Below are 12113 nucleotides of genomic sequence, written 5' to 3'. Positions count from 1 at the left end.
CACATTGACCACTGTGTGTGTACTACAGTTCCCACATTGACTACTCTGGGTGTGGTATAGTTCCCACATTGACCACTGTGTGTGTGCTACAGTTCCCATATTGACCTCTGTGTGTGTGCTACAGTTCCCACATTGACTACTGTCTGTGTGTGCTATAGTTCCCACATTGACCACTGTGTGTGTGTGTGTGCTATAGTTCCCACATTGACCACTGTGTGTGTACTACAGTTCCCACATTGACCACTGTGTGTGTGTGTGTGCTACAGTTCCTACATTGACCACTGTGTGTGTGTGTGCTACAGTTCCCACATTGACCACTGTGTGTTTGCTACAGTTCCCACATTGACCACTGTGTGTGTACTACAGTTCCCACATTGACCACTGTGCGTGTGCTACAGTTCCCACATTGACCACTGTGTGTGTGCTACAGTTTCCACATTGACCACTGTGTGTGTGTGCTGCAGTTCCCAAATTGACCACTGTGTGCGTGGGCTACAGTTCCCACATTGACCACTGTGTGTGGGCTACAGTTCCCACATTGACCACTGTGTATGTGTGTGTGCTACAGTTCCCACATTGACCACTGTGTGTGTGTGCTACAATTCCCACATTGACCCCTGTTTGTGTGCTACACTTCCTAAATTGACCACTGTGTGTATGTGCTACAATTCCCACACTGACCACTGTGTGTGTGCGTGCTACAGTTCCCACATTGACCACTGTGTGTGTGTGTGCTACAGTTCCCACATTGACCACTGTGTGCGTGATACAGTTCCCACATTGACCACTGCGTGTGTGTGCTACAGTTCCCACATTGACCACTGTGCGCGTGCTTTAGTTCCCACATTGACCACTGTGTATTTGCTACAGTTCCCACATTGACCACTGTGCATGTGCTACAGTTCCCACATTGACCACTGTGTGTGTGCTACAGTTCCCACATTGACTACTGTGTGTGTGCTACAGTTCCCACATTGACTACTGTGCGTGTGCTACAGTTCCCACATTGACCACTGTGTACAGTTCCCACATTGACCACTGTGTGTGTGCTACAGTTCCCACATTGACTACTCTGGGTGTGGTATAGTTCCCACATTGACCACTGTGTGTGTGCTACAGTTCCCATATTGACCTCTGTGTGTGTGCTACAGTTCCCACATTGACTACTGTCTGTGTGTGCTATAGTTCCCACATTGACCACTGTGTGTGTGTGTGTGCTATAGTTCCCACATTGACCACTGTGTGTGTACTACAGTTCCCACGTTGACCACTGTGTGTGTGTGTGTGCTACAGTTCCTACATTGACCACTGTGTGTGTGTGTGCTACAGTTCCCACATTGACCACTGTGTGTTTGCTACAGTTCCCACATTGACCACTGTGTGTGTACTACAGTTCCCACATTGACCACTGTGCGTGTGCTACAGTTCCCACATTGACCACTGTGTGTGTGCTACAGTTTCCACATTGACCACTGTGTGTGTGTGCTGCAGTTCCCAAATTGACCACTGTGTGCGTGGGCTACAGTTCCCACATTGACCACTGTGTGTGGGCTACAGTTCCCACATTGACCACTGTGTGTGTGTGTGCTACAGTTCCCACATTGACTACTGTGTGTGTGCTACAGTTCCCACATTGACTACTGTGGGTGTGGTATAGTTCCTACATTGACCACTGTGTGTGTGCTACAGTTCCCACATTGACCACTGTGTGTGTGCTATAGTTCCCGCATTGACCACTGTGTGTGTGCTACAGTTCCCACATTGACCACTGTGTGTGTGTGCTACAGTTCCCACATTGACTACTGTGCGTGTGCTACAGTTCCCACATTGACCACTGTGTGTGTGCTACAGTTCCCACATTGACCACTGTGTGTGTGTGCTACAGTTCCCACATTGACTACTGTGCGTGTGCTACAGTTCCCACATTGACCACTGTGTACAGTTCCCACATTGACCACTGTGTGCGTGTGCTACAGTTCCCACATTGACTACTGTGCGTGTGCTACAGTTCCCACATTGACAACTGTGTACAGTTCCCACATTGACCACTGTGTGTGTGTGCTTTAGTTCCCACATTGACCACTGTGCGCGTGCTTTAGTTCCCACATTGACCACTGTGCATTTGCTACAGTTCCCACATTGACCACTGTGCGTGTTCTATAGTTCCCACATTGAACACTGTGTGTGCTACAGTTCCCATATTGACCTCCGTGTGTGTGCTACAGTTCCCACATTGACCACTGTCTGTGTGTGCTATAGTTCCCACATTGACCACTGTCTGTGTGTGCTATAGTTCCCACATTGACCACTGTGTGTGTACTACAGTTCCTACATTGACCACTGTGTGTGTGTGTGTGTGTGCTACAGTTCCTACATTGACCACTGTGTGTGTGTGTGTGCTACAGTTCCCACATTGACCACTGTGTTTGTGTGCACGCTACAGTTCCCACTTTGACCACTGTGTGTGTGTGCTACAGTTCCCACATTGACCACTGTGTGAGCTGCAGTTCCCACATTGACCACTGTGTGTGTGTGCTATAGTTCCCACATTGACCACTGTGTGTGTGTGTGTTATAGTTCCCACATTGACCACTGTGTGAGCTGCAGTTCCCACATTGACCACTGTGTGTGTGTGCTATAGTTCCCACATTGACCACTGTGTGTGTGTGTGTTATAGTTCCCACATTGACTTGTGTGTGCTATAGTTCTCACGTTGACCACTTGTGTGTTACAGTTCCCACATTTACAACTGTGTGTTACAGTTCCACATTGGCCTGTGTGTGTGTTACAGTTCCACATTGACCCCGGTGTGCCATAGTTCCTACGTTGACCAGTGTGTTTGCTATTGATCCCACATTGACCTCTGTGTGTGTGCTATAGATCCCACATTAACCTCTGTGTGCTATAGATCCCACATTGACCTCTGAGCTATAGTTCCCACATTGACTTGTGTGCTATAGATTCCACATTGACCTCTGTGTGCTACAGTTCCGACATTGACCTCTGTGTGATACAATTCCCACATTGACCTCTGTGTGCTACAGTTCCCACATTGACCTCTGTGTGATATAATTCCCACATTGACCTCTGTGTTATAGATCCCACATTGACCCCTGTGTGATACAATTCCCACGTTGACCTCTGTGTGGTACAATTCCCACATTGACCTCTGTGTGTTATAAATCCCATGTTGACCTCTGTATGATACAATTCCCATGTTGACCTCTGTGTTATACAATTCCCCCACTGACCTCAGTGTGCAACAGTTCCCCCATTGACTTCTGCACTCTGCAGTCCCTTCATTGATCTCTGTGTGCAATACTTATCACAATGACCTCTCTGTGCTGCTGTTTCCACACTGAATTATTCTGGGATTTTACCTGTGACTGTTTTATCCTGCCATTCACTGATTTAGGCAGGGGTTTGTATGCATGTTTCTATGACCTATCATATGCTCGCATGGATTTTGGGATTGTTACAGTATTTAATTTCCTGCATGAAGGCAGTTAAAAGACACTAGAAGCTAGGGGATTGGAAAAACAAACTTTTCTTCAAATCTAACCCACTAGATGTTGTTACCAGGATTCAAACCCAGAACCCTCAAATCAAATATCAAATACCAGCTCTCCATCTGTTACGTGTTTTTTTTTTAGTGCATCTGTGTTTTCCCCTTCATATTGTAGGACATTGTAGATATGTCTTATGTTCACTGGTAGAGGTTTCTACATAAACTAGTTTCATCTAGTGTGCTTTAACATGTGTGAATCATGTGATGTACTGTTTTGGCAGCCATACTGTGTCTTCTGGCTGTGCCTACCAGGTATCGTCCTGTTTCTGTGACCCTTTTTACATGGAGGGTCTTTGATTGGAATTGTTTAATTTTCTGCTGTCTGTACATGGTTACATTGAAATATTAGCATGCTGGCTCGTTTCTTTTTTGTTTTGTTTTGTTTTCTTCTGGACTATATGGTGACTGTTGTTGATGCCTGGTTTCTCCTTGGTCATGGCATTGTGGTGGTGGTTTCAAAGTTAGTATTTTCTTGTAGAATTTTTACAGTATTTGTAGGGAGGGCCCAGTGCTTCTTTATAATGCTTGATGTAGAAACTCAGAGGAATAACAGCAACAGTGATATTTTTTAGTTTGGAATTGTTGTTGCAATTATTTTGCAGGGAAATTAGACTCAGAATTAAAAAAAAAAAATCTGGAAAAGCCATTTAGTCATGACTAACGATCTGAAAAACCAATAAGTGGCCAACTAGCTGCCACATCAATAGGCCATTTAAAATTTGTATGCATCATTGACCAGTGACTGACACTGCATAATCAATTGCACAGCCAGCATTGCAGTGGAAGTCTGCTGTCTGTGACCACTCTGCTGTTAAAAGTTTCAGACACCTTTTTGTGTGTTAGGGAAACCTTTTTTCTATAGCCTTCTATATAGTCAAGTTAGCAATTCATTGTATATACACACAGAAGATCAGATATGCATGTTAAAGATCCTGTAATCCATGCCAGTGTTCAGTGAATTATGGAAACAAGAACATACCCAACATGCACACTCCTGAAGATGGAGTATGGTTGCCTACAAGGTTGGGTAAATAAAGAAAACGTCATACACATAAAATGTTACAAGTCTGTAAGAGTGTATATGTGTACGTGACTGAAACCTGATTGAATAACACAGAAAACAAATGATGAGCACCCAGTGGTAGCTGTCAATCAGTTCTAACCAAGTAGGCAGCCTGTTATTCAAATGACTATGTTTGTAAAGCACTTAGAGCTTGGCCTCCGACTGAGGATAGTCGCAATATAAGTATCCATATCGTCGTCATATTAGACTGGGGAATTACTTTTCTTAAATGTCAGCTGACTGTTAAGCACAGAAAGGTGTGGTTCTGTTGAATATATCAGTGGTTCAGTTGAATGTTTATTTTCATAGATTAATGGTTTAGTTGAATCTTTTTAACTGAATATTAATAATGGTTCAGTTGAATACATTAATGGTTTGTTGAACCTGTTTAGTGGAATATTGTTAATGGTTCAGTTGGATCTGTTTTAGTTGAATATATTTAATGGCTTGGTTCAATATGTGTATCAGCCCATCTGAACCTTCAATATTAATGGTTCAGTTGAATCTGTTAATGTTTAGTTAAACTGAATTTATTGAATTTATCTTTCTGTACAAAACAAACTGAATAAACATGTGATGTGTTTTATGATCACCAGTTGGAAACTCCCCAGCCAGAGAGCTGTGTGTGTGTGTGTGTGTGTGTGTGTGTGTGTGTGTGTGTGTGTTGACACAGTGCGGTGTGTGTGTGTGTGTGAACCCAGTGCAGTGTGTGTGTGTGTGTGTGTGTGTTTGTTAACACAGTGCGGTGTGTATGTGTGTGCTAATGCAGTGTAACATGTGCAGTGGTGTGTGTGTTAACACAGTGCATTGTGTGTGTGTGTGTGTGAACACAGTGTAATGTGTGTGTTAACAGTGAGGTGTGTGTGTGTGTGTGAACAGTAAGATGTGTGTGTGTTAACAGTGAGGTGTCATTTCAGGCGTAGACGACAGGCCCAGTTGTCACCGGGGGAGGTACATAGCACAGTTTGGGAGGGAGGAGGGGGTGGCGTTACCCCTGACCTGTGCCCTGTCTTCTCTGAATCCTGATGATCTGTGTTGCTCCCACCATGTGTATCAGCAGCAGCCAGAAACAGTTATCTAATATCACACTGAATCTGTTAATGCTGTTTTGGGGACCATCAGAACAAGCCTAGTGATTTTTTTGTTTGTTGTTTTTTTTGGGTATGTCAGCCAGTATTCTGTTGTAAAGAACAGGTTGACATTTAACAAAGTGACTTGTGGCACACTTACATTTACTGGTGGATTCCATGGTAGCTTGTTCTGTTCTGGTTTGATTTCTTGTTTCTGCAGCTGTGATAAGAGGTGTTTGTGGTACCGGGAAAAGCTTGTGATAGTTTGTGGAGAATTTGTGGCGAGCATTTGAAGGTGGAGCTTTTTTCTTTTTGTCGTCGCTTTGTATGTGTGACACTATGCATTTGTGAGTACATGTAGGCATTCATATATGAGGGCATGTGTATGATGACTATGAGAATACATTGATTCTTTACTTTCATGTTGGATGTACACTTCAAACTTTGGGTACAAGAAGAATGGTTGAGTTTTGAATACAAGAAGAATGGTGGAATTTTACAAAATTGAAAGATGTTTTTTGTAGATTAAACCCAGGTGAGGCCGTGTGCACTGGTAGCTGTGTGTGTGTGTGTGTGTGTGTGTAAAAGAATGAATGAAGTTTAGCTGAAGTTTGCTGGCCCTATATATATATATATATATATATATATATATATCTGGCTCTCTCTCTCTCTCTATATATATATATATATAAACTCTTGGTAGTCAATCCCAGGTTTAAAAACAGGACACTGCACCATGACCTGTTGGGCTCACTGGATGATGCATGTTTTGCGATTATAGATAAAATGATAAATCCAAGCCCAGATGTCTTTGTTTTTCCATAAAGTAATGGAGAACACACCAAAAACAGTTTTGCTTAATCTTTTAACCGTTAAACCTTTATTTACATTTGGGGTGGGGTGGTGGTTTTAGAAAGCTCTTGTTTATGCCCAGGTTGGTTCTAATGCACCTCCAAAAGGAAGGTTGGTTTGCACAGCAAGTGACAGCTGTTTCGCACTCTGTTGTGCTCTTCAGGCCTGCTACCCGCTCTTGACTGTGAACTAGAGAGAAATCACTACTCAAGTAAAGAGAAATTTTCCAGTTGCTCAGCAGGGACCTTTTTACTAAAAAGAAAATGGCTCTCAGTAACCAGCATGAACAAAATATGGAAAGTTAAAACCAGGAATATAGATAAAACAAACATTGTCTTAAAACCTACATTTGGACATTTTCAGACATGGCCTATGGGAGCCAGTAACAGGGGATAAACAATCCACAGGGGACGAAAATAACCCTCAGTATTCAATCCCAAGTTTAAAAACTGGACACTGCATCATGACCTGTTGGGCTCACTGGATGAAGCATGTTGTGCAATTATAGATTAAATTATAAATCCAAGCTCAGATGTCTTTTTTTCCCATATGGAGAACACACCAGAAACAGTCTTGGTTAATCTTTTAACCTTTAATAAATGTATTTGCATTTGGGGTGGGTGGTGGTTTTAAAAAGCTCTCATTTAGTGATTTGTGCCCTTGTTGGTCCTAATGTATCTCAGAAAGTAAGGTTGGTTTGCACAGCATGCAGCGGTTGTATCGCACTATGTTGTGCTCATCAGGCTTGCTACCCGCTATATATGTCTGTTAATTTATCAGCAGTTCCAGATACCGGAATGACATTTATGACAAGGTTTGGATTGGGTTAAGGGTTGATTAAGGGTTTGGTTGTTTTTTTACAAACTCTGAATTTCATTATTGATGATGCAGCTCCTGTACTGTAAGTTAAGTGGGCTGAGATTGACACAAAATTACTTAGTGTATGTGTAGCAATTCACTTTGTCTGAATGGCTGGATCAGCCAGTCTGCAGTTTGCAAATTGTCTGGTTTCAGTGATCATTGCTATGTACATCATGGTTGTAAGAAATCTTGCTTGCTCAGGTTGAACACTTAAATATAATGCAACTCTTAAAGATTGCTTCCTACATAGTACATGCTTGATGATGTGTGTGTTTTAGAATTTAGCCTGAAAACTTTATTCCTGTCGTTCGTTAATTCATTTCATCAGGAAAGTGTTATTAAGTGTGTGTGTGTTTGTTTTGTGTTTTTTTTGCAGTGATTGTTGGTGACAAAGTAGAAATTCAGAGCAGCACTTAAGAACATGTTGTCTTCCTAATGATCCAAACATCCATGGATTTCTCAAGAAAATGACCATAGGTGTGTTTCTTTTTCCTATTTCACTGTTGCATTGTCTTAAAAAAATGTTTATTTTGAAATATTTAACTTTAGATAAAACTCAAGGAGTCAAATAACAGATTTTTTTTCACTGCTCCTGTTCTGTAGCATTAATGGAGGATTAATTCTGATCACTATTTTCTCTTTTTTTTCCTTTTAATTTTAATTCTTATTAAATTTTTTTCTAAAGATACCTGCTGCTTCAAATATCACACAGCAGAAGGATTGCTTGCTTCTTCTCAGGTTTACAACCACCCAAAGTGTGCAGTTTGTGCAGTTTACAAAGCAGGCCTAGCTGTCCTAGCAGCATGTTTGGCCACTATTTGCAGCAATATCTGTCACCTGCACACTTTGGGATTTGATCTCTTGACTGTTAAATGAATTCTCATGCTCACGCATTACCACCACCATGTCCACACTGCTCATGAAAATGAATTATGCAGCACTGTATTTCAAAGTAATTAAATTGTTTGTTTGATTTCAACACTTGTGTTTAATTAGTGGTGCTTAATTAAGGTAGTTATGTATGTATGAATATATTGTGTGCATAATACTTTAAAAAAAATTTTTCCTGTGACAGCTCAATGATTCAAATACTGTTGGTCGATTTGGACATCTTGTGCATCAGAAGAATTAGCCCAGGGTGATGTTGGAAAACCTCCATCATACACAGATTCCTCTTCCCTGTCCTGATCCCCTCCTCTGTCCCCCCTACCCCAACCCCTATCTGATGCCCCGCCCCTTCCTTCCACCTCCTTCCCTTCTCCACAACAAGAAATAGTCTCAGCATGAACAGTCTGGACAGGAGAGTGAACAGTCAAATGAGAGTCCAACAGGTATGATTCAATCTGGCTGAAAACCAGGATATGGTGAGTGTAATGTGATCAAAATCAGGAGCATGCCCATTGTCTTTCAGCGTGTTGTGAGGGAGGGGTGGGAGTGTGGGGAATCTATTCATGTTCGGCAAGGCGCTTACCGAGTGTAATCTTTCTGGCATCAGCGCTTAACCAACTGATGGCTGGCTGACTGGCACCGTCACTTTGGAATCTGGGGATCTGAGATTTATATCTTACTGGTAGTTTGAGCTCTGTGGGAAATTTCAGACCAGCTCCTGATGTGTGGGGACATAGGTACACAGCTAAAAAATTGTCACAGTATAACAGATTTATATATATATATATATGTGTGTGTGTGTGTTTGTGTGTGTAGATAGATAGACAGACAGACAGATAGAAACAACAGCAGTCTATTGATCATTTGTTATCTTTAAAACTTGTGTTATGATTTAGCACATTTTGGCTGGAGTACAGAAACAAAAGCTTCACAGCCGGTTAAACACACACACACACACACACACACACATATACACACACACACACACACATATATATATATATATATATATATATATATTGCCTTCAGTCTTAATGAACCCAGTGTGTAGGTTTACCTGAGCAAATCATGCTTTAAATAGATTATGATATCAGACATACTGGTCACATCTGTAATTGTGTATTCAGTTGTTCCGCACTTTCATTGACGATTCTGTTATAACTGCTACAGACTGAGATGACTTTGTTAAAACTATCAGTTATCATCAAGCACATATGTCATGGTTTTGGTGATCTATTAAAAATCATTGATCAGTATGACATGTTGCATTTCTTTTATTGTGTAACAAGATGTGATTTGTGCAAGCTATGTTTCAAGTATGTCGTAAAGTGAGACCTGGAACATTTTCACAATTTAAACCATTTTATTTTTCACAATATGTTGTACAAAACAACAGTCTCACAAGGAGTGGTATCACAATGCTAAGAAACTAACAAGGATATTAGATGAACAATCTGTACAAACCTGAAACCAGCAACAAATGTTTTAAACACAAAATACCTTTACCTTTAAAAGCTTTCTTCCAACTGGGTTGTTCAGAGAAATGAATGGTGTATTTAAAACCTATACAAAACTATTAATCCCATATGTGCCAGGCATTAATTTAGCATGTGCTTCCTATTTGCCAGGCAGTTTTTGGTGGCGAAGGGTAATAATTAACAAAAAAATTTAGCACACTACTGCAAGAAATTGTACACAAACCATACTTTTCTGAAAGGAAAATGAGCAGACTAACAATTTCTGATAGTTCAAAGCTTACTCAAGACACTGTTTAGCAATGAATGAACCACAATTGTGAAAAAAATATAGTTCACATACTTTCTGAATATGTAACAGATTGTTAGTAAAAGCAGCTGAAATGTACCTGGCAAGTACATGAAAACTAAAAACTAAATATGTTGCTGTACCTTATGTACACATAAGAGTCATGAACTGTAATCCAAATTTCAGGAATTCTACGCATTTTTAGCACATCATTCACACACAGTTTCTTGGTAACTGCAGTAGAAATGTGGTCAGCAAACTGTTTCTTTTAGTTTAGTTTTTGACTCACTTGTGTAAACAAAGTGAGTCTATGTTATTACCCGGTGTTTGGTCTGTGTGTGTGTGTGTGTGTGTGTATGTATGTATGTCTGTGTGTCCATGGTAAACTTTAACATTGCCTTCTTCTCTGGAAATACTTTGTCCATCAATACCAAATTTGGCTTAAATGATAGTAGGGAAAAAATCTTCAGTCATACCAATAAGAATTAATTTCCTGTATTATTAAGTTTATTTTGTTGAGGCCATTTCCAGGTATCCAAAAACACCATAATACTGCATCCCAGTTGTAGTTGCATTGGGGATACTTAGTGAGTAGACGGCATTACCTCAATTTTCTTGTTCACAGTTAAATGGAAAGAAATACAAATTCTGGACAGAACACATACAGTGACACAGACTACATCATTGACATGTTTACTGCATATGAACCTTTTAAAGTGGATACTCATTTAACTAGAATGAACATAAAAGAGAAATTGAATCGACCGTGTCTTACTTTCCCCAGTGGGTGTAACTAAACTTGTACATCTATCTAGATCAAGAGAAAAACAGCTGAATGTTGCAGTGTGATTGCGGCGATAGCCACGTCTCCTTTTGCCACGCACTTTGAAGGATTCTTAATTGCCCTTAAAGAATTTTTAAATGCCCAAGATACTCCAAAATAATATGATTTAAACAGCGTTATCACTTCAAATACCACAATCGATTTATCACCCTTAAAAAATATGCTTAAATGTTAATTTTTGAACATCATTCATGGATCCGCAATAGTGCAGTAAAATAATTTCTTCCCTCCCGAATATGCCGAGTTTGAATCTGTGCACAGACCTTTTTTCTTTTTCTCCTTTTTTTTTTTTTAACCCTAAGCTTTATTAAAAAATAAAAAAAACAGAACACATTTTAACAATTAAACTTGTTTAATTTTTTCTTAACCTTTCCCATACGTCGCCTAAAATTTTGCGCGCCGTACTTCATGGGTGTGCAGAAACCCATGGTTTCTAAGAAGGAATGACCCCTCGCTGTACGTCGTGGGTGTGCAGGCACCCATGGTTTCTGTGTACGAACTAACCCTTCGCTGTACGTCGTGGGTGTGCAGGCACCCATGGTTTCTGTGTACGAACTAACCCTTCGCTGTACATCGTGGGTGTTGTTGTTGTCTTCAGTTTAACGTCTTTCCACTTGAAGTGATATTAGATCGTGGGTGTGCAGGCACCCATGGTTTCTGTGTACGAACTAACCCTTCGCTGTACGTCGTGGGTGTGCAGGCACCCATGGTTTCTGTGTACGAACTAACCCTTCGCTGTACGTCGTGGGTATGTAGGCACCCATGGTTTCACTGAAGAAATAAGACCTTGCCGTACGTCGTGGGTGCACAGTAACCCACACCTGTCCGTAAAGCAAATTTGACTTTTCTTCAGCAGACTTGCATGCACAGTTTCCACTTGTGCGTGTAGGCTATTTACTCCAGTGCTTGACCAGGCGCATTGTGAATAAGTTTTGCCCGTGAGAAGAGAGTGTTGTTACTTACAAAAAACGGTTTTTTTGTTTTTGTTTTGTGTGTGTGTGTGTGTTGTTTTTGTTGTTGGTTTTGTTTTTTTGGCTGGCTGGCTGGCATTTTTTTTTTCTTTCTTTTTTTAGCCATAGTCGGGTTTTCTCTACTTTGAACAGATTAGGATAAGAATAAAATTTCTATATCAACTATCTTTCTTTTTTTAGCCATAGTCGGGTTTTCTCTACTTTGAACAGATTAGGATAAGAATAAAATTCA

General features: G+C 40.8%; 1 protein-coding gene across 3 annotated transcripts in view; it reads left to right on the top strand.

The window, feature by feature from the left end:
- Window positions 1-8633, top strand: part of LOC143275205 (run domain Beclin-1-interacting and cysteine-rich domain-containing protein-like) — a 152198-nt gene extending 143565 nt beyond the window's left edge. For 2 of the 3 annotated variants that reach the window (XM_076579178.1, XM_076579179.1), the window contains exon 23: window positions 5549-8633. In XM_076579178.1, coding sequence (XP_076435293.1) covers window positions 5549-5657 — 109 coding nt within the window. In that variant the 3' untranslated portion in view covers window positions 5658-8633. Of the gene's footprint in view, window positions 1-3789; window positions 3821-5548 lie in introns of all 3 variants that reach the window. The other variant, XM_076579181.1, reaches the window with a different exon arrangement.
- Window positions 8634-12113: the final 3480 nt, after the last annotated feature.

Source organism: Babylonia areolata, chromosome 30 (genome assembly GCF_041734735.1).
Source record: "Babylonia areolata isolate BAREFJ2019XMU chromosome 30, ASM4173473v1, whole genome shotgun sequence".
NCBI lineage: Eukaryota > Metazoa > Mollusca > Gastropoda > Neogastropoda > Buccinidae > Babylonia > Babylonia areolata.
Note: the sequence above shows the minus strand (reverse complement) of the source record. Positions and strands in the feature narration are given on the sequence as shown.